Source organism: Aphis gossypii, chromosome 2, assembly GCF_020184175.1.
Source record: "Aphis gossypii isolate Hap1 chromosome 2, ASM2018417v2, whole genome shotgun sequence".
NCBI classification, from domain to species: Eukaryota; Metazoa; Arthropoda; class Insecta; order Hemiptera; family Aphididae; genus Aphis; species Aphis gossypii.
This window is the reverse complement of record NC_065531.1, coordinates 70,279,905-70,303,605: the sequence shown is the minus strand read 5'-3', so window position 1 is coordinate 70,303,605 and position 23,701 is coordinate 70,279,905. Positions and strand designations below refer to the sequence as shown.

Here is a 23,701-nt window from a genome sequence, read left to right as displayed (position 1 = left end):
CCTACGCACACATGTGCGCGCGCGCGCGGTATCGTTTCAAAGAACGGCCGCGCGGTACCGTCCCCGCCACACCGACGGCGGCGAGCGCGTTCGGGCGGGAGGGTTGGCAGGCATTCCGTACGGCGGCGACGGTCCGACGAGGCCCCAAGGATGAGCGAGTGTGTGTCATGCCCCGTGTATATACTGCTGTACAGGCGGTCGCCTTGCCGATGTGCCGACGCCACTGCGGCCGCCGCAACGGCACTACCACCAGTCGGCAGTCGGCAGTCGCCCGTCAGCCGTCAACCGAGTAACACGTGTGTGTGTGCGTGTTGTTCACCGCGCCGGACGCAGCTCGTCGCGAGTTGTGTACGTTATTACAATATTATTATTATTGCTACTGCGTTCGTTCGTTCGTTCGTTATTATTTTTTTATTTTTCGTTACATTTTAGAAAGACAAAGTGTCGGTTTCTTTTTTCACTGACGCCGTTAATTTTTTTTTTTCTCAACCAGTGCGCGCCGATACAGTTATACCTTCTTCATGGGACTGGTCAAAAAAATGGAATGGCTAAAGTGGATACGAAAATATTCTACAGGTAAGCGTAGTTATTTTTAATGTTTTATTACCGCCGCCGTCTCGCGTTCCGTAAATCGCGTGGGATATTTCCGTTCGCGGCGGTGTTCGGAAGGCTCCCATCCCGCCGCGTACAGGAATGTACCCCACACTCGTCATTAAGCGCTCGCACGTTTTACGACTCTTGTTAACGGTTGTTTCCGCCGCCGGTCTCGTGTTTATTATCTCGTCGTCGACGCCGTAAAGCGTTATATAACGGGTTACCGGGAAAAGCGGTACGAAAAATGCAACTCGTGTGCGGTGCGGGTACCGAAAGCGGAGGTGGTCAGGCGCCGCTCTCGGGGTTCCGGCGATGCACCGGGGGGCGGACGTTTACGATTTCGTTTGCAAGACCGTGTGTGATAGTGTGTAACTCCTTCGCGTTTAATCATATTACAGTGTAGGTTCTATATTATTATTATACAGGTAGCGGACATAATGTCATCGCAATTTATACACTAGTCGTACAACACGATTGTTATTATTATTATTATTGTACACGGCGAGAGTATGTTATATTTGGCGCGCACGATTGTTGTGACACGCAATCGCCGTCAACGGTCGGCGGCAAATTGCCGTCGAGGGTCGATGAACCACTATTATATTATATACTATCGCCGCGGAAGACGACCGAACGCGATGCGTGTGCGGCGTGTGACGGACGAGACGAAAAGCCACCGCGATGCTGTCGCAAAAACTGCAACTGACGCGTTATTTCGTGTTCGGTTCCCGAACGTAATGTGAAAAAATTAACAATAATAATGATGATATATAATAGTGTCTCCTCTTCCTTTTTTCTACTCTCCGGCGCGGACGATGTCGGTCGTATTATCATCGGGTGTGTGTATATGGTTTTTGTGGAATCAATTCGATTCCGTCTCGTGCAATATAACAACTTGCGTGATCGATCCGCGTTGCACACTTGCATGCATATAATATATATCGTACACGCAGCGTTATATTATTATTATTATTATTATTATTATTATTCGTATATATTATACAACAATACACTGAGAAGAGCTGCAGAGACGGCACGTAGACCTGCGGTTTTTTTCATCTCTCGGTGCAAAGGAATTCAGAGGGGCCCGCGTGTTTCCTTGGAAATGGGATTTTTTTTTTCTTTCTACCGCCGACATCACCACCACCCCCTCGGCCGTCATTCGCACACAACAACAACAACAACAATATAATATAATGTTTTCCATCGCTCCCGCTGCAGCAGTATCCAGCTGGCTCGAACCATTGTGTGACGCCGTGCGCCCCGGGTCTCCCGTGATTGTGAACCGAGTCCCGGCATAGATTTACACCCGAAGACGACGCACACGCACACACGGCGAAGGAACAAACACACGGAATGTTTGTGGGTGGTGCAGCGCCGCATGTATATCGGCGGGTCCCCTTGTGTGTGACGGCGACCCACGCCTTTTTGTTTACATGTTTTAGATTATGTACAGTGCATTTTCCCTCTTTCTATATACATCGAACCGTCTTTCTCTCTCTCTCTCTTCCCCCTCCCTTCCCCGCAACCGCCACTCCGGAAGTCTGCCACCGCCTCCGTCCGGCTTTCGTATGTTTATGTTTAATTTCTCCGCGCTATTATAGGTACCTATACGTATTATCGTTGTTATACCGCGGCTCTCGTATATATTATACAACGACGTCCATTGTCATATTATAATATCTCCGGTGCACAGTATACGGGCGGACGAAAAAACGTGGGGCGAAAAAGGGACGGGCCCGCGGAGTCGCGAGGAAATCTTCTCGTCTTCTCTTCACGGTGGTAGTCCACTGCCGCGGCGGCGGCGGACTTGCTCCGTCTCGTACTCGCGCCGTACATCGATTACCTATGAACTTTTTAACAAAACGCAAACCTAAACAAGGGTCCTGCAGGACGATCGCTTGATGCGTTGTACATCGTACATTATATACGTGTGCGTAAACAGAATTTTTTCGTATTGTGTAACACACGTATATACAATATAATATAATATGTGAACCGCGCGACCGGTCATCGTCGGCCGGACTTCGTGGAACTCGGTCGGGCCTCGCGCGCACCGTTTGGTTTTTATCTGCCGACATTCCGAGAACCGGCCCAATAAACAACGTTACAACGGTCATCATCGTCTCTCCGCGCCGCCGTACAGTCATTTCGTGCATGCGTTTGTGTGTGTGTGTGCGCGCGCGCTCGTTTGTAACCGATACGGCGTGCCGACGACGGCGTGCAAGGCACCCACCACTCGTCGTTCGATCGGCGGGGCGGTGGTCGCGGGGATCGAGTTCCCGAAATCGTTTCGGGCCCTTTTCGTTGTCCGCCGCATTCTTCGCCTCTCGGGGGCGCGCACACATTCCGTGCGTCCTTTTTTTTTTCCCTTCTCTCGTCCTACTGCACCACTGCCGTGCGCGCGTATAATATTATAACGTAAAACGTAATCGTAATAATTATTGTTATTCAAAACGATAATATGTATTTTACAATGTTTTTGATTAGCGCGTTATCGGACGATTTAGTATAATATTATATTATTATTATTACCTAACACTTAATTACAATACAATAATAATATTATTATTTGTTACGGGTTCAAGGACGTCGGTGGTGTCGTGAGGGGGGGGGGCGCCCGCGCGGCTTCGTTTTGGTGCCAATTCTCCGCGGCGGCGGCGAACACGTGTTGTGTTTAATCGTCGGTCAGCGCTAAAATTATTAATCGTTACCGTGTTTACACCGTGTGGTCGACCGATAAACGCATATCGCAATAATTGTAATAATAATAATGATAATGAAGCAGTTTACGAATATGCGCGAAAATCATCAGTTCCGGTCATCGTGAATAATGTGTTTTTCGTTCGTGCGTCCTATACGACGACGATAGTGTATGAGGAAAGCGCTCGCGTTTGGAATTCTCGCGAGGGCACACGCAACGAGGAGAAATAAAAAGACATATTATTATTCCCTAGCCGGTCGTCGAAGACTTGTGTGTCCGTATAACTAGGTATACGTGTATAATAACGTATATAATATAATAACATACATACGCATAGACGCGGCGGTCTTTTTTCAGTCGTTCGGTCGGCCGCTGACGCGTGCATACGAGGGTGCGCGACCGCGTTTTACAATCTCTCCGGGGATTGACGACGATAAGTCCGAGCAGTTTTTATCCTCCAGAAAAAAAAAAAAAACGTATATAATATAATATAAAATAATGACGTGTCATGTGTTATGCGTGCGTTCGAATATACAAAGGGGGAAAAATATATACGTATATACGTATATATGTGTGGCATATAAGGAAAGGAAAAAAAAAAAAGAATATTACCGACCAGCCGGCCGACGACTAATGTTATGTCGGCGGCTCCGCCTTGTCGGTACTCTTTGTAGCCAAGAGTCAAGGCCAAGATTATATATCTCAACCAAGGATCTCTTCTGAAACGTTGTTGCCGCATGTTGTTTCGTCTCTCTCTCGCACGCGGTCCCACCCTCTCGCTCCGACCCACACACACGCACGCACGCACGCACGCATACTCACACTTACATTCGGTCCGTTGCCCGTAGATGATTGTAACGCCGTCGTTCGCGCGCGCGGGACAGAACAATACTATGGAAACGTGTTATTAGCATAGAAATCCGGTTCCGACAAAAAATCGTAATAATAATAATAATAATATTCGGGATCGAATATTATAGAATAATGTATGTATTTTTTCGTCTATTCCTATACTGCTCCCTCTATAATCCCATCCCTCGTCGGCGATCTCACGGCACGGTCGTGTTATAAGTAGAGTAAAAGATTTCCGGCGAAGGTCGCGCGCAGAACCGCTCCGCCGACCGTTTCCTCCTTCTCCTTGCTGTACCAAAACCGTCGTCGTTTTTATTGCGCGTTTGACGTGAGCGCGATGATGTCAATCGTGCGCCGAACACGGTCGCGAGGTAGGATAAACCGTGTACCGGGTACACCGTACCTATATAATATTATTTTATATACCTACGACTAATAAACAGCAGTATTCGGGGGAAGGAAAAAAAACAATCGTCGTCGTCGTCGTAACCTAGCAATAGGCACACGAAAATGACGGAGAAAAAAATTATACACACACACACACCGTATAATGCCCGTGTACCTATATGTATAATATTATTCTAGTTTGTGCGTCTATTGTTCTGTTATGTTTTTATTCGGTAGAAACGGCGTTAGTGTGTGTGTGTGTGTGATGCGAGTTGAATCGGCCGCGGCGGCGGCGGCTTTGGCTGCGGGAGAGAAGATGGATGGATGGATGTGCTCGGCGGTACGTATCAAACGTTCGCCGCTCTCGCCTCCTCCGGTCTACGTCGCCGACAACCAAACCGGTTTCGTTTCCTCGACCGCGCGCGTTTCTCTGCGCGCGTGTGTGTGTGTGCGTTGTTGTTGCCGTGTGGTCGTTTTTTTCGTGCGTGTGTACAGTGCGCCTCTATAATATTATCGTCGTCGTCGCTGCCACCGCACTCTCTCCTCTCACGCGCACTCTCTCTCCGCCGTCCGTCTCTTTTTTTTTTTTCCGCCCCAGCTAACCCCCGCACCCCTACCATTCGCTCGTCGTTTTTACCGCGTGCGTTCTTATATTATTATTATTATTTTCTTAATACGCTCTCGTCTCACCCGCATAATATATACCTACTCCTCGTACCTATATAATATTAAAAATAATACGAGCGCACAATTTCACGACGAAACGACGGTGTCAAGAGACGAAATTTATAATATTATATAGGTATCGTTACACGTTTATACCCGTGCGTGCGTGACGAGATTCCATATATACCGTCCTATATAGTAGGTATTTATAGGGCGAAACGAATAATATGTTATGTATATCGCGGTAGGATTTGGGGTGTGTTATAAATTATAATATATATTAATACGATTATTTATATATAATTATGTATGACCGTGAGTGCTGAGGTCCTGCTTCGTTCTCATCGTGTACATATAGATACCCGATTCTCCCATCCCGCAAAATATATATCATGTACACCGAACTCATTACAGTCGTATTGTCCGATTTCCTCCCTCCCCGCCCACGCGCACGCGGTAGAATAGACTAGAACTGGTTCTTACCCTAAATCACGTCGCGTTTCCTCCGGACGAGTGAGAATGGAAACGTCGGAAAAAAAACGTTAAAAACAAAAGAATACGCACTGCGCTGCTTCTTTTTCGATGTGTTTCACCGTATCCTGCTGCTGTAGTTGTAGCGGCGGCGATGTAATACCAGATTCCAGTTATTAAATATTTTTAATTAAAAAACCGCCATTCTATTATACATACATCTTATATATATGCGCACATAAATTTGTAAATTATGTTAATGTCTTTAAGTGGATTTTAATTGACATTTTCCCCCACTTTTGCAGGTATCCTGGATTCGAAAACTGGTAGCATGGAAACGTTAATTGATTCGGCCAGTTCGAAAACCATCAATTACGCTTATACCTCCTCGGTAATTGCTGACGATGAATTCATTAGCGCCGCCGCACCCCCACACCAGCGTCCGATGTTGCCGCCGCCACCACCTAGTTCACAAGCTTCGCCATCGCCGCCACAGCAACCTAGCGACGTGAGTATTCCGTCCATTTATATGTATACTCTAAATATTGTAATGCTTTGAATATTTAAAGTTTTTAAATCTTAACGGATTTCTTTCCAAAACAGGTATACGACTGCTGCGTGTCGCTAGACGGAATACCCATTAAACACGAGTTTCAGTACACCTTCTCTGACACCGACGGTCATGGAAAAATCACCAAACACGTAAGTCAATATATATTAATATATATTTTAATTGTAGGTACACAAAGTTATTCCGTGTTCAGTAGGGAGTGGCCGGTGGGTCTTCCGGGTTCAAACCAACCCCAAACTTGTTTTTCGGTTAATCTGTTGGTTACACGTTACACGTGGTCTTTTTTGTATATCGGTCATAAAACCATCCCTAAAAATCATACCGGATACATGGCGATAAATATTGTTTATTATACTTACAAAATCTATAATATACTTTGACCCAAGTGTATCTAACACGCGGTAGGTACGTTACGTTTTAATATATGCCCGCAAAATAATAAACACATTATAGCATGTAATAGTCCACAGCCTCGGCTTGAAAGATTTTAAATGGAACGCATTTAAAAATAACAAATCGTTTCTTCTGATGTTTGGCAACGCAATCAAAGTAGTCCACTTAAACTGTCTGTGAAACTTCTCATAGGCGCGACAACAACGGGATCTCTTTGTTTTTACTCGTTCGCCTTTGATGTTCCAATTAAGACACATTTCACTGTTTCACAGACACATTGTCAGTTAATAGTGATATATATTAAATGTAATATGTAATTTCTCGAAATCCCATTGGAGAAGCCTGCACCTTCTTTCTTGGCAACCCGTCAAATCCATTATTATTATTTTTGTTGTTTTTTTTCAAATTATTTTTTATACCCTTTTAATTTCGTGCTTGTCTCCGTGTTGCCGTTATATATAATAACAATTTGTATATGTGCTATTGCAGGATGTTGAAGGATTAGCTACGAAAATACTAGAATCTATGTATGGTACGACGTTGAAATTCTCGTCTCGCGGCAAACGAACAGTCAAAGTGACGCTTAACATCAGACAATCGATGGCGGTAGTCGTGGACGGCACAACGACCGGTACACCATACCGAGGCCGCCATAGCAGCCGCGAGCGCAAGACCAAGTCGTCGGCGGAGAAACATCGCAGCAGAACGGAGGCCGCCGAATACGGAGTGTTCGACGATGCAACACTGTTGGAGCAATCGGAATATCCTTCGATTTACGACGGTGTCAAAGGGTCTTGGCTGCCGCATCACAGGAGTGCTAAACTAGGCGCACAGCGGTACCGGCGTGAACAATTGATCGAAATGGTGCAAAGGAGTCTGGCGGAAAACTTGAGTTTTCAAAATCAAAGGTTCGTAAAGCGCCATTTCTAATATCATATACAATCGTGTATTATTTGAATCCACTAAAAATACTAAATGTACTTATTGTTGCCTATAGTAAATAATATACCTACTAAATAATAAATATTTCCAAAAACAGTAGATAAAAACATAATTGGAACAAACGCCGTTTTATAAGATTATTATACCATTAAATATCTAATTGTTACATTCGAAATTAAGTCGAGTGTAACAAATGTTTTAAAACTTATTTTTACAATTCTTTAAGGGTGGTAAATTATTTTGATTAATTATGGCAAAATATAAATTTTGTAAAAATGAACTATACCTCTTATGTAACTGATTGACTTGTATATTATAAAAATTTAAATGTTTAGCACAAATTCAATGGTTAGAAAGTAAAACAATGACAAAAAAAAAAAAATAATAAATAAATATACCTAACACCTATACATATATCACAATATTATCGTATTTTGATTCGCAGTTGCCTGTAGAGACGGTTATCGACGGGCTTTCGGAAATTGAATCGCGTGTGTTTCATCGTACGAATTTTATATTACGGTGTTCGCGATCGGTCCGACCGATATACTCCATTCGCGGTGACACATATTCTTTACTACACATGATCGCCCAATGTACATATTATTATAGTAAATAAATCAAAAGTGCGAACAAGCCTACAGGAGAGATTACGCGCGCGTAAACCCCGCGGCGGCTGCGATAATAAATAAATAAAATCATAACGTCGTTGTCGTCGTCTCGTCGTCCGTTTATTATAATTTATAATGTACGTACGCCGCTTGTACAATAATAATATATTGTATACAGTTATAATACTCGAGCGAGGCCGACCGGTATATAAATGCAACACGCACGCTGTATACATAATAACTGTTCGTCGGGTCGCGAAAAAGGAATTCCGCTTGTACCTCTATATAGATTGCCGGGTGATTATAATAATATTATATGCCTATCTTTAATAATGTATTGTAAACGTTTCGCCGGTATACATATAATATGTGCACGCATGTGTGTGTGTGTGTGTATTGAACTCGGTCCAAATCTGACACTCTCTTAAGCGAACCGTCACATGTGACGACGAAAGATGACGTCCGTGTGTGTATATACCTAACCATGGGGCCGAATTTCGGGGGCGTAAATAAAATAATTATTTATAGACTTCGCTGTTTAAAATTTAAAATAATTAAAATTTCGTCGCCTCTTCCGGCTTGGAAGTCGTAACATAACGCTGTATAGCCTCATCGTGAACGCTGTACAGAACACGCGGATTTATGTACGATTAAAATCTACAGCTCAGTAATGCATACAGTGCATGCCAAAAAAAAAATTACGTTCAGGATGTATTATCATAATATCATGTAATACCTATACGCTATACTAAATTGTAGAACTTGGGCTATACATACGTATTTGTATTCGTGAATATATAATATGTAATATAAGTACCTATAGAATATCGACTTGAATACTATATTTATATATATTTATTTTTTATTTTTATAGAAAATCCAATAAGCCCGCGGAGGTCGTTTACCACAGGCCGCGGACGAAGCGTCGCCAGACCGGAGCCCAGCCGGCCAAGGTGGCGTGGAGCCCGTACGACTTCGAACCGGTCGCACACATCCCTTCGCACCAACATCAACACCACCACCAGCAGCACCGACAGTACGAGCACCTCAAGAATGTCAGAAGCCATCAGCAGCAGTTGTACAGTAACGGTGTGGCGGCCGAAGAGCACGCGGTCAAGTATTCGTCGGGTGGTCACTCCCGGCACCACCACCGAGCCGCCGCGGTAGTCAGCGGCAGCAACCTTCAACAGTCGAAGGACTCGGCAGCGGCGGCCACCACCACCACCGCTGCAGCCACGGCCGCCGCCCAGGAGCAGACCAAAAACATCGACCATCAGCGTTACAAACGCGCCAAATTGGCGTCCAAGAAGATCCATCATCACATACACGAACACCATCATTATCATCACTACGACTATTACATCGTTTAGATGTAAGAGAATAAAGAAGAGAGAGAGAGAAATAAAAATACAACAACTGCAAATAGAACTGTTTAATTCCTTTTCATCGTGTAAATTGTCCCAATATTATTAGGTATATGTATGTATACACATTGCGTTTTCGTGTTTTCGCGAGCATGTATTAAGCGCTGCACAAGACCGACCGGGTCGGCGACGTCGACGGAAAGCTTTTTTTCCCGCAACACTGTATAGATTCCTTTTTTCCCTATCCAATCGTCATCCAATCACGACAATACAAACATATCCATTAAAACATTCACGTTCGGTTGTACGTCCTGCTCGTCTGCGTGTGTGTATATACATATTATTATATACACGCACAGTGCCAACTATAATTTATTATTATTATTATTATTTTTTTTTATTATTATTATTATTATTATTATTATATTATTTTTTTTTAACGCATTTGTTTGATATGCGCCTATAATATAAGGATTTCGATTGTGATATATGTGCGCAGTAAAGTTTGATGTCAAATATTATTATAATAATATGTTCGGTGATCTGTGCGAACGAGGATTTTTTACCGTTAGCATTTTACTAATTTCCCTCCACAAAACAAACCAAACATCTCGTAATCAAACTTTGAGCCACATATACACAATTATCTGAAGTATTTATGAATGTGTTTAACAGCCCAAGTTCCTCTTTTTTGTATGTGTACTATTTTTATTGTATTTTTTTTTTTTCATAAGATAATATAAGTTTTTAAACGACATTGATTGTAAGAACGTCAAATTAATATTATGCGAACAAAGACTAAACATTTCTTTTCATATACTGTAGTACAATACCCGCCGTCGCTGCAACACCTGCCGAAGTGCTGCAGTTTTTTTTATTATTTTTTTTTTTTTAAACTATTAACGTCTAACTATTATAATATATTATTATTGTGTATAGGTATGCTATAATATGATATTATTCCGAGAATAATATTATTCACTGGCTGTGCACTCGCTGGAATTTGATACTGCTAATATACGAATTGTAAAAAAAAACATACGAAATTTTAATTTGACTTGTGTAAATTACGACCGTCATTTATATTATAGTGTTCACTGTTCAACCAAAATATTATAAAAAAAAAAATAAAATCCGACAAACAAGAAAATGTTATTGATATATTATTAACCTTCTATCGCTTTTATGATTATCCATACAGAATCCTACATGCATACCAAAACGAATCTTTCTATAAGGCAAGTTTTAATTAAATACTAATTTATTATTAAACAGTAAGAAATGAATATTCTATAATTTAAGTATTCTTGTCATATGCATCCAGCTACCATATGTTTTTTAAATTTAATTAAAATATCATTAGTCATTATGTATTACAATATAATTTTATGTCTCTTAAAATTCATTTAAATAAGTAATCTCTATCATTTTCCACCACGTTCTGCTAAAAATCATGAGTATTAATTTGAATAAGTCAATTTTCCTTTAAAAATGTATAAAACTATTAATTAAATTGAAATTTTTGGTAAACAATTAATATAATTATTAAAAACTTTGATTACCTAGGGTTAAGTTTAATCGTAGACTGGATGGGAATGATTCGATACATACCTACATGATAGACAACAAGTGTAATTAAGACCGCATACAATAAGAATACAATATTTTTATTGATAGTATTATAAATTTAAAATAGTCCAGCGTTATGTTAATAAGTCAAATTTTTCACAGACCATGACTTAAAAAAATATCAATAGAAATCAATTGTTGTCTATGTGTGAAAATTACAAATTGTAACTGTAATTGTTTATTGTATAGAGAATTTCTGTAGCATCGTCTGTATTTTTTACTTGTAAAGCTGATGAAAAATAAACTGAAGCGTTTTCCAGTCGAGTGAAGTTCTATATACAATATAAGTAAATACATACAAAAATCAATATGTATGGGACGTACGCTACGTATACCGGCACTATATAATAAATTCATAATACATATATTACAGTAAGTATAAATATATTATGTTTCGTTAAAAGCTATAATTTACATAAAAAATATTAATTGCATTATGCAAAACGTTATATTTTAATACTTGATTGGTAAACATCGGACGTGTCGCATTAATTACACCAACATACGTAATACCTACTACAATAAATACGTAATTATACTCTTTAAAAAAAAAAAAAAAAAATATTATTAATTCTTATAAATTTTTTTAATACATAATATATAACATTTAATATTTTTACAATATTACTACTATTACAACTTTATAGGATGGGCATAGTTCTACATAAGGAAACATCTTTTATACAACAATACAGTTTTTACAAGAAATATACAATTTTACAATAATTATAATTATGTGAGGGACCATAGCGATGAGCATCGATACTAATATACTATAAACAGGAAGTATCGTATTTGAGTTTTATGATTAGTCCTAATAGTACACTTAGTATATTATATGATATTGTAAATATTTACAGGGGTGTGTGATAGACTTCCAGTACTTTTATATTACATTGTTGTGAAAATGAGTCAATACAATGAGTAACTCAATTTAATATTGATACTCCGTAACAACTGACAAATCATGTCATATTAGAAACATATGTATATAGACATGTGGTCGTATCAAGTTCGTCACGTTATATTATATGTACACTTGACCTAACCGCTGTCGAAAATCAAAATATAATATAATATATAATTTTATTATAGGTACATGAGGAATATACCAAATATGGAACACACGCGGAACAGTGATAGGTAATTATTTAAATCGACCGTGACTTATAGGCTTTGCTTTTGTTACGCTATGGTATACATGCAGTCTTACCGCGGTATTGTAGTCAATCACCGCGTTCGTATACCACGGCTCGGGTAAAACATGATTTTTTTAAATATTTACAATAGGCAGTGTGATAGTATGAATATATAGGTACATGTCGAAGTCGGATTTACAGCTACGTCGTCTGTGTCGTGTCCTTTGCACATAGTATTATACGATTGTGGCCTTTGAAATCGCGCGGTATCGTTCACTGACCACGATCTACCGCCATAGTTGGTCCGAACTTTTTTGGACGAGACACCGCGACTGCTGCAGCTGACGAAGACGACGACGACGACGACGGTGAATAATACTTTAAGACCTCGGCCGCGGCGGTGCAGATGTGGAACGGGCCGGTCGGGTTTTTACGGTATTTGAGGCTTGACGGCGGGGACGTTTTTGACGCGGCGCGCTCTGTCGCCGGACGGTCTGAACCCGTCGACGATCTCGTTGAGCGTCATGCCGGTGGTCTCGGGCAGGACGAACGCGCCGAACAGCGAGGTGACGAAGCACGCGACGGTGCAACCCGTCCACACGGCCCGGATGCCGAAAGTGGACACCAGCATCGGGTACACCTTGATGGCGGCGAACATGAGCTCGTAACCGCACGAGTACAGGACGCCGTTCATGGTGCCCTTGACGGCCATCGGGAACATCTCGCCGCACACGCTCCACGGCAGCGGCAGCACGGCGAACATGGCGAAGAACACGTACGACAGGAACGGCACGATCAGCAGGTCGGCGCCCGGCGGCGGGTCGGCCGCGTCGCCGTACGCGTACAGGTAACCGACCACGGCGGACATGGACGCGCACATGCCCAGCCCCGAGACGGCGGTCAGCCTGCGCTTGGGCGCGGACTGGAACACGAGGCTGACGACGGTGCCGGCCAGCCGGGCGGCGCACAGGTACACGGCCGCGGTCATGCCGTCGACGGCCACGCGGCAGTCGCGCATCACGTCCACCGAGTAGAACAACAGCACGTAGAACCCGGACGCCTGTTGGCAGCAGAAGAACGCCAGGGCGGCGAGCGCGGGCTTCCAGACGGTGGGCCCGGTGTACGTGGCCCAGCAGCCCTTGTTCGCCTCCACTACGGCGCCCACCGTCGAGTCGGCCCGGCTCAGCGTGGCCATGGCCGCGGCCGCGCACGGCGGCGGCGGCAGCGTGGGCAGGTCGTCGATGCGGTCCGGCTCGAACCCGAACCACTGTTCCACCTTGCGGGCCTCCGCGTCCCGGCCGCGGGCCCGCAGCCACATGGGCGTGGACGGCACGAAGAACGGCGCGACGAAACCGACGGCGCACATCACGGCGTACACGGCGGCCACCGTGCGCCAGTGGAACAGCGCGCCAAGGACCGCGGACGTCATCAGGCCCAGGCCCACGAACAGCGTGTAGATCAACAGGAAGAACGGCCGGCTGTCCGTCGGGCTCGTCTCGGCGATGTACACGTAAATCACGCCGCCGGTGCCTGAAACGCGCCCCAAACACACGTGAGTTGTTATTATTATTATTAATAATTTTTCTCATTTCGGCCTATACTCTGTTAGTCTCCTTAATTTATCGCGCTCGCTGTGTTCCTTATGTTCTCGTTCACAACGCATTAAAACGATTTTGTTATGCGTATCCAGCTGCTCTTTACTATCCTCGCACAGGACTGATTTCAATTTATTTCATCCCACCGTATATTGCAGGTTTTAGACGACGTTAGCGGGTAAAATTAAAATCCTTTGGGTAAAAATTAATCCTTCGAAGAGTGGTCGATATAAAAACGCGGTCATCATATATTATTTTAACCGCTCGACTTTTGCAGTTAAAAAAAAAAAAAACAAAACATATAGTGCATTCCGGTATACAAATCGAAATCCATAGTATGATAAATCGTTATCGACACGTGTTCGATAAACTTTTTGTAATTATCTAGTTATATTTCACTGCGAACTGAAATCCGTTTCGAGATCAGAATGGAATCGACGGCCAACAAAATCTAACCTAACCTACTCGGCTTACATTCCTTTAATAATATCGTATGATACGCGAGACTACGACACTGGTACCGGATAAGATATCGGTTCTATGAAAATCGACATGATTTTAGGGTAAACAAAAATTCAACGGGCGCCATCCGCCCATTGTCCGATCAATCATGTTGTATATATATATTATATGCGACCGACGCACGTGGGTATATAATTGGTATAGATTTCTCTCTAATTATTATAATCAGGGTGCGTACAGCGATACTGCGCTATGGCGTTAACAATAACACATGTCATCCCTCTTATATACACAATAAATAATAATATATAATATACCGTTATAGTTATTATAAATTATTATTATATATAGTACACCATTACTCTGCCGAAAATCTCTCACGTTTTGGCTGTATATACAACAATATACTTTAAAACGCATTAGAAGTCTTGTATAACAACAATAATAATAAAATAATCTGACGGGTCGGATTACGGATGTATTCACGCCTATAAATTATAGCACACAAATAATGTAGGTACACACACATGTGTCATCCAAGTACGTGCATGTACGCCCACTTGAGGTTTGTATCATCTCAACACGCAGGGTTTTGACTGTACATAAATATATATGTGTCACCGGACAATATAGCGCTACTCCGATGAACGACCCAGAGGCGAATTTGATATATTATATTTTATTTATCGCCCAATAACCTACACCTATATATATAGTGAGCCTACTTACAGACTCCGATCTGCACTACATACCAATGAGGTAGTATATATAATAATTTCGTGTTTGTAGGAAAACTGTACTCCTCGTTTGACGCGAATTAATGACGACAAGCCGATATACCCGCAAGATCGCAGCAAACATATATAAATCCCGTACATCCGGAGTCCGCACTATTATTAAAATGTAATATTATATTATACACTTCAGAAATAGAGAAGCCGCCGCCACATAACCTTCATTGTTTGTACGTATTATCATTATACTTTTTGGCCTATATTACTAATATGTGTGTGCGAAACATGCAGGTCTCGTATTCTGTGACTGCGATATATAAAAGACGGAGAAGTACTTCAAGTACTATAGTTCACTAACAAATAGATTCATAATGTTTTCCAGTTTCGTATTCCTTCGAAGACCAGTTTCTTACAAAGTTCGAGAGGGAAAAAAACGATGGTGTATATATCGCGTTATGTTAATTATTAGAGAAAAAAACCATATAAATCTGATATTTCAATGAAATTCGGTCGATTTACGCAACGGAAACTTAGCGATTACACTAATGCATTAGTGACCCATAATTCATAATCTCTTATATAGACTCGTCAATTATCGGATTATTTTCATTACGATTACGTTATTAATTAACATAATCGCCTATATTACATCATTTTACAATAGTACACTCACCGGTAGCCAGTCCGGTTAACATTCTGCCGATGTAAATGTCTTTCAAGCACTCGGCATTGCTGAGCAGCGACCAGCTGATGATCAGAGGTACGTACGTGAGCTGTAGCGCCAGCTTCCGGCCGAATCTGTCGGATAAATAGCCGAACACCAGCGAACCAATGGGGCATAACAGGAGCGGAAAACTTGCTGCAAAAAAAAAAAACCAAAACCGTTCGTACTTCACAATTTCACATAACATATATTACTATTCATAACTTATTTTCACACTATCTGTGACGTTTCACAATATATATAATATAAATAGGTAGGTATTAGAGATATCGTGTTTATTAAGGGTCGTTAACGAGGATGCTCAGATTGTTTTGATTAAGAAGTATTTTATACGTTTTTTATTTCTTTTGGTAAAATATTTTATTCGTAGTATTTTAAACAAAAAAAAATAAAATTTAATGACAATGCGCGATGTGCAGAAAAATATATTCAGATATTCTGTTCATAGAAATAATAAAACGAATGCGTATAATATCGTTCAATATATACCTATTCATTTTGTAATTTCCTCGCATGGAAGGATTTTTGTACTGCAGTACGTTTCATATAATATGAGTCATAGCGGAAAAAGGATCGGAGCAATAGCTTACAGGGGTTTAGCTCTTGAAATTATATTAGATTCTGAGCGAAACGATGAACGTACTTTTTTTATAATCTTCAATGAAAGTTTCAGATGGAAAATTAGATCTTGTTTGTACTTTAAGGGGAAAATATTAAAAATTTCCAAATACTTATATAAAGATAATAAAAAAAAAAAAACAAAATAAAAAACCAAAAAATTCGAATTAGGTTGGTTATTTATAATTACTATTTTTTAACAAAATTGATTTTGAAATTACTAAAAGTTTTATTGGTAAAATTATCTGTGACGTGGATTTTTGGGAATTTTGCTCTGTATCTATGCTATAGGATGGTATTTAAAGTTCACTCCTAATATCGCCTATAATTGAGTGTTTTTATAATTATTATCGGTGCACTTGTCTGAGAATTTAGTATTTTACATTTTTACATACATATGCTATTATAATGTGAACAATTATAACAGTTTTGGTACCCATTACAATTTTTAAATATGGAGTGTATACAAATACACACAGTAAATTTGATTTTTACGAATACTATTATTGGCTTGGTTCGAGAATGTATATTATATACCGTTGTCGAAAAATTACATTTTTTGGAAAGTTAGACGAATTCCACCCCTTTACGCATACATACCTATCCAGGACGCTTGGTCACCGTCAACTTTGACGAGAGCATTAGGTAGTTCAAGTTGTGGTAGTATGACGGCAGAAAAACCAAATACTCCACCAATAATGAACTGTTGAAACGACATGACACTGGTAGTGAAAAACTGTACAAAATTTATAAATACAAAAAATAAATTAATAAATATATAACTCTATCAATGTCAAATATTTGACAACACAGTTTATAAATAGAATTTTTAAATATCTCAATTTTTAAAATAATGATATCGGTCAAATAATTTGAATTTTTATAAATTTCTATATACATAATAAATTTAGATGCATTAAGATGAGTTAAATTAAAAAAAATTCAAATTTGATATTATATCATATTTGAACTTTTGTTCGATATTTCTAATTTTTCAAATTTTTAACCATACTAAAAACATTTTCAACCATATCTAATTTTAAAAATCAATTTATTTATAACTACTTATTTTAAGTGAAAAAAACTAAAAACGTAAGTCTAAAATATACAATAAATATTGTCACATAAACCGATCATCCCTATCCAACCATCCCTAATAATCAAAAATGATAATAATATGTCTCTAAAATTTTAACAATAAAAAATAAAACTGTACTTTAAGACCAAATTTTTTTTTCTATAAAATTACACTTAACTTGAATATTACACATAATTTGATGTAGAAATGTACTTACCAATTTCAGATGGTTAATGGATATTTTGTGGAACATTTTGAATATCGACGGTGAAACCGTGAGTATTATATATAATAAAATGTTGCTTCAGTGGCGTTTGTGCTGGAGGACTTCCGTATGATGGATATAAATACTCTAACGAAAATATATGATGATACACCGCGTTTACTTTAATTATAGTAAAATACAGTTTACGTGCGTTCTTTTCGGCTGTCGGTGGCGACAGTTCCGCAAGAAGAATGTGAAAAACACACGCGACGCGTCCATTTATTGTAATGACATCAATCAGGTGAAACAAATCGCAATTTCGATAACGCTTTAATCTCTGGTTCGTCATTATAATTTTCACAGCACTACTGCTAAGTAATAATAATAATATTGTGTAAACGTCATAAGATAGTAAAATACATAGTACGTCGATAGTTGATAGATTATCCCGTGAACGTAAATTATACTACAATAATTTGTTAAGTAGAACCTCAGACGTCGTTATCGTCGAGTGATACTTTGCTCGCAATTATTTTGTGTATCTACATAAGTGTTGTTGAGCTTTTAAGCTTCCGTCAAAAAAAAAACCTATCTACACCTTGTTTTTAAAATACTATTATAATATTATTAAATGTTATTATTATATTATGTTATTGTATATTATTTTCACAATAAAATAAGTAACTTTTAAAAACATTTAACTATAAAAGTCTCCAAAAACTAGATGCAATATGATTATCGTGATATTGGCTATAGAGTATAGGTAGACATATCCCGTGTACCTATATTGTTTATTCATCATATCCAAGTGCAGGATTTAAAAAATATATATATATATATATAACCAGGAAGAACTTCCGCGTCCGTTTTGATCGATCCTCGTGTAGACTTCTTTTGCATGAGTAATGATTACTAAAATACTATTATGAATATACAATTTATGAATCGAATACTGAATGCAGATAATATATTATAGTACAATAATGAATAAGTGACAAGTGTAATCGACAATCGTGTCGAATAAATAAAAACTAATACCCGATGCTCCATAAACTGAACAATACCTATTGCTCATTTACGACATTTTCGTGACATATATTATATCCTTCTAAAATAAACTCATTTGTAATACATTTTATATTAATTCTCGCCTTTTTTTCCTTTTGTATATGAATTTTAGAATTCTCGGGTATCTCTTACTCATCATTTCGTTGTTTCCTATACCTTATTCCTCATAATTCCATTATCTGAATCCATGGTTGAGTGCATATACGAGATTAGCAAATTAAAATTAAAACTTTTTTCCTAATAGTTAATTTGTTTGTTTATGTGTAAGTCTTAATAAATATAATTCTTATTATTATATAATATTAACATATATTATATTATTATAGGTACTTAAAAAACTTGTAGTAACACATAAAGAAGCGTTGAGGAAGATTGTGGAAGCGGCAATAGGTATTAATGGCCTCTAAAAAAAAACTACTGCAACTTGTTATTTTAGCTTATGGACGATTGTAAGCTCGGACTAAATAAAAAATGTTCATAAGATTTATTGTAAGTTTAGCTCGATTAAAATATTTTCCCAAAATTATCTTATATCTAATTAATAATTTTCTTATAATATTTTTGAGAACCATTTAGTATTACCCAGAACACACCACGACGTTTCTCATTATCTTCCAAAAATTATTCTGCTTTATTTTCATTTTCATATTATTATTCATAGTATGAAATGCATAACCCGCCGTAACCTATACAAATGTAAATTGTGAAAAAATGTAGCTAAAATGTTTCAGTGTTGAATTTCATTCGAGTATTCAGCGTAAAAATAAGTACAATTGTAGTGTAATAATGTAAGTTAAATTTATTTTTTTTAAGTAAAAAGCCGTATGTTTGACTATTTACTCGGCGATATTTCTTATTTTAAGTCAAAAACTCAAAAATATCGGTCCGAGTTTACGCAACCGACCTATTTTATCGTCTCCAATTTCCGGGTCGAGTTTACAACAAAAAAGGTAATCGCAGGCCCAGTTTATATTTGTCCTGGATTACTATGCTCGTTTTACCTAACCTAATAATAATAATGAAAAAAAATAAATATGAAAACTGTGACCACCAGTAAACGTGTAGATAAAAGGCGGTATTCATAATAAATATGCCTAAATAATTATTTATATAGGACCCTTTATGTTTATAATATATTATAAGACAGCTATATATATTTATTCAAAAATGGTATTCTTGATTTTGACCGTTTTATTATATGTACGTTTATTACTGTCATAAAGGTCGAAAATCATACCATACAGATTTCAACCAATTTTACGCGTCTGTTTTCGATTTCTTTTCTGAATCGGTTCCATGGGTGGGACGAGGAGTATATGAGATCATATTATAATGCAGCGTGTAATTTTTTTAACCGTTGCATTTATCTCTACTCTGTAAACAGTATTTTGTCATGATTCACATTAAATACGTTGTGGAACACAAAATTAATAGTTATATATAGTCTATATACAAGTATAATATAGTATATACATGACTTACATGACTTTTATAGTGACAAATATAGTAACCTAACTTATAAGTTTATTTAGTAAACCATATCAATCAAATTGGTAAATTTATTATATTCACATTTTAATTAATCCAACATCTAAAATTTATACTAAAGGTCTAAACAATATATTTTTGTCATTCTAAAAAATGTACTAGATCATGTAAAAACCAAATTAGAATAATTATAGTATCTATAACAATATGTGCGATGAAAATTTAAATTTTAAACTAACTATATATAGAATAAAATATAAGATTAAATATACAGACAGATTGTTCGATTTCTATAATTGTAAATTGTTACGTTATCATTTATGTTATAGAAAAAAAATAGTAGGTACTTAATAAAGTCTAAGACGAAAATCAAACAATATTGTTAACATTTGAAAGACGCGCATTCATTTCATAAATCACGATGATATTAATAATACATATTACATTTCTCATTCCATATTTGTTTCAAGAAAATCTATGAGTTTATGCTTTTATGAGCACTTTAAGTTAAACAGTATATTATAATTTATATAATACACTCAGCTATATACGTTTATACAACCATGCAACTCTGTCCATATAGTAATGCAGAACTTATTCATATATTTTTCAAATCATAAAACGATTTACGTAGGTATACAATAAGATATTTACCCGAAAAATCAACGACGTAATTCAAATACGTCTTTCAAATAGATAGTACTTGAAAATTATACACATGCTTATAAGCAACTAAACGTATTCAGAGATAAAACGATAAATCTGTTAATTATATGCACTTGTATAAAATATTTTTCACAAATTTCCCATAATTGTAAATGGATAGTTTATATTAAACTTAATATTGTGTTTAAATTAAATTTCTTTCAAATATTTGATTGATTTTGTTTTTATGTTTATGTATAGTTCTGTGGTTTAAGTCACTTTATATAGATTCAAAATGAAACGACAAAAGTCGTCAAAATCCCAAAAAAAAGTACAATATTTATAAAATTTTCAAACTTAATAGCTATACGGTTTGAAAAATTAATAATCAATTATAAATCATAATTCATAAGACAGTGTTCATGTACAAACTTAAAAATCTAACTCAAACAAACGTTAATTCTTTTCATAGAGTTAAAGTTCAAACTTCAATGAAATTTCAAATTTATAATAATTAATTTACCCACATAAATAAAAAATAATAATTTTAGTTATTATATTGTAATTCAGAAATTCACATGGACTAGACATTTTTCGTTATTATTATTTACTATTTATACAAATATATAATCTGTTGAAACTAATTGTAAATAACAAAGTTTAAATAAAAAAACAAATAAATAAATATATAATAATGGAATTTTTGAAATGTTTAAATTTGTATTAAGCTATTTCAGCGTTTATAGTACTTTGGTTTTGACTTATTCAAATTCACAGCTATAAAAATCAAATTAAATTAAAATTATTGCTATACCTATTATAAAACTTCTTAACTTTGAGGATTACTAATTGAAAAATAAATTACTAATAACTATATGATAAAATCGATTTTTATGATTAAACCACAAAACTGACGTCAAACAAATTTTATTTTAAGATCAACAAATTAAAGCTAAATAATCACAAAAACATTTGTGAAAAGTTGTTGGCGAGGGGATAGAGTAACATACATTAAAATATATTTGGAAATATAGGTCGACAGACCGTCTTCGCACTTAGTGTAATTTTTTGTTGGCAATGATTAATCCATTTAGTTCAAGTTTACCATATTAATTTCTAATCATTAATGAGGTACCTCTCACACCTACTATACAGCAGATCTACTTCCTCAGTTTTTTGATTATTTAGTTTTTAGTTAGTATTTTTTTCTGTACCTAAATTGTAATTATGTAGGTACCTACTGTAGAAATTCACCATCGCTTTAGTGATTTTTATCATAATTATTTTTCTCTCGCAACTTGACTGACGACATCCCGTTATCTATTTTATAGATCATTTATTATTATATCGAAAATATTGATTTAAAACGGTAAGTATATTTGTCTTTGATTTATTTGAAGTATTTACTTGATATTACCGTCCCGCTTATTTTGTTTTTAATCGTGTTATTAGTTAACATTTTTGTATTCGAAAAACTACAAAACGGATTACAGACAAAAATAAAGAAAAATATTCGGAAAACAACGATGTTGTAATATTGTAGCTAGTATTATAACTATGCAAAACGGAAAACTCGAGTATACAAGACGTTCTGATTAATTAATCAAATGTGTAAATAAATCGTTTGATGAAGTGTACTGACACGGTTTACCTACGTCAAAAGGGAGATTTTGTCAACATGTTATCAGACACTCCACAATAATAATAATAATACTAATAAAAAAACTGTGGGTACTTATTCGCTATTCGGTCCGAATAACATTAATTGAAGTACAGAATATGAGTGTGTCTCTTAAGTCTTAAAACAAAAATAACATATATATATATGATGTATATCACATATTTACATGCATAGTATGTACACAAGGACTTCATTCTAGTGCTATAGCTATTCGACATGATTTCCTCGAATCAATGATTTAACATGTTATTATAATTTATAACTTACTATAATATATATTATGCTAGCCGTGTGGGCAATTAGTAAACAATATTACACATTATTATTTACATTGTAATACAAGTGTAATGTGTAAATGACGTATCTCGATAAGTGTTCCAAGGTTCATAAACCTACTCTATTATAATACATAGTGGTAAACATCATTAAACCGATAAACTGTCTTTATACGCTAGATACTTATAAATTATAAAATAAATTTCCGATCTATATTTTTTCGCATAAGAAAGTTGACGAGAAGATCTATACCTATTACCTAGTCATCGAAAGGACTATCAGAATGCGATTTTCAGTGTTAAAATACCTGTAATCCATCATGGATATAGATAACAGTATATTTTGAAATAACTACTGCAGCATTCCACTTGGTAATTTTTTTCTTAAAAAATAGGAAAGTAGGACTTTTAAAAAAGTGTTGTGACAATAATTTATTTTCAACATTTTGTAATTTGTATATAAAATAAAATAATAACAATTTATAAAATGTTACTATTATTGAATATTGAAGATTTTTTACTAAAATTGTGTATATTATACGTTAGCTTGTATATACAAAGAGTTTTTATTTAAAATGTTACTTAATATAAACATTTCATGAAAATTTTTAGTATTTACGGTTGTTTGTTTTCGAGAAAACAAAATTTATTTCTTCGAAAATTGATTTTATGAGAAAATCCCTGTTTTTTTTTCTTATTCTCGTTTTAAAACACCTTCAAATAATATTCAATATTCTGATTTGTAAGTAAATATTAATATTTATAAAATTAATAAAAATAACATTATATTTTTTTCTTTAAAGCC

The 23,701-nt window shown here is 36.9% G+C and overlaps 2 protein-coding genes across 2 annotated transcripts; one reads left to right on the top strand and one right to left on the bottom strand.

Annotated features, from left to right (window-relative positions):
- Window positions 1–214: 214 nt before the first annotated feature.
- Window positions 215–10,705, top strand: LOC114127225 (uncharacterized). Its single transcript, XM_050199047.1, has 5 exons — window positions 215–576; window positions 5,980–6,182; window positions 6,278–6,376; window positions 7,128–7,546; window positions 9,066–10,705. Exons 1-5 carry the CDS (start codon window positions 522–524, stop codon window positions 9,559–9,561), a joined length of 1,272 nt encoding a protein of 423 aa, XP_050055004.1. The 5' UTR covers window positions 215–521; the 3' UTR covers window positions 9,562–10,705.
- Window positions 10,706–11,551: 846 nt separating this feature from the next.
- On the bottom strand, window positions 11,552–17,991 carry LOC114127232 (facilitated trehalose transporter Tret1-like). The gene is made up of 4 exons (XM_050199046.1): window positions 17,752–17,991; window positions 17,057–17,192; window positions 15,788–15,973; window positions 11,552–13,853 (listed from the first exon to the last, which is right to left on the bottom strand). The coding sequence occupies exons 1-4, from the start codon at window positions 17,785–17,787 to the stop codon at window positions 12,754–12,756; spliced, it is 1,458 nt and encodes a 485-aa protein (XP_050055003.1). The 5' UTR covers window positions 17,788–17,991; the 3' UTR covers window positions 11,552–12,753.
- Between the last annotated feature and the right edge of the window lie 5,710 nt (window positions 17,992–23,701).

What these genes read in the sequence shown, in the direction of transcription:
- LOC114127225 (XM_050199047.1), top strand. Translation starts at nt 522, where the DNA reads ATGGGACTGGTCAAAAAAATGGAATGGCTAAAGTGGATACGAAAATAT. An exon ending in CGCCACAGCAACCTAGCGAC is followed by an intron (nt 6,183 to 6,277) that starts GTGAGTATTCCG and finishes TTTCCAAAACAG; the next exon opens with GTATACGACTGCTGCGTGTC. An exon ending in ATGGAAAAATCACCAAACAC is followed by an intron (nt 6,377 to 7,127) that starts GTAAGTCAATAT and finishes GTGCTATTGCAG; the next exon opens with GATGTTGAAGGATTAGCTAC.
- LOC114127232 (XM_050199046.1), bottom strand. Translation starts at nt 17,787, where the DNA reads ATGTTCCACAAAATATCCATTAACCATCTGAAATTG. An exon ending in TGACCAAGCGTCCTGGATAG is followed by an intron (nt 15,974 to 17,056) that starts GTATGTATGCGT and finishes TTTTTTTTGCAG; the next exon opens with CAAGTTTTCCGCTCCTGTTA. An exon ending in GTTAACCGGACTGGCTACCG is followed by an intron (nt 13,854 to 15,787) that starts GTGAGTGTACTA and finishes GGCGCGTTTCAG; the next exon opens with GCACCGGCGGCGTGATTTAC.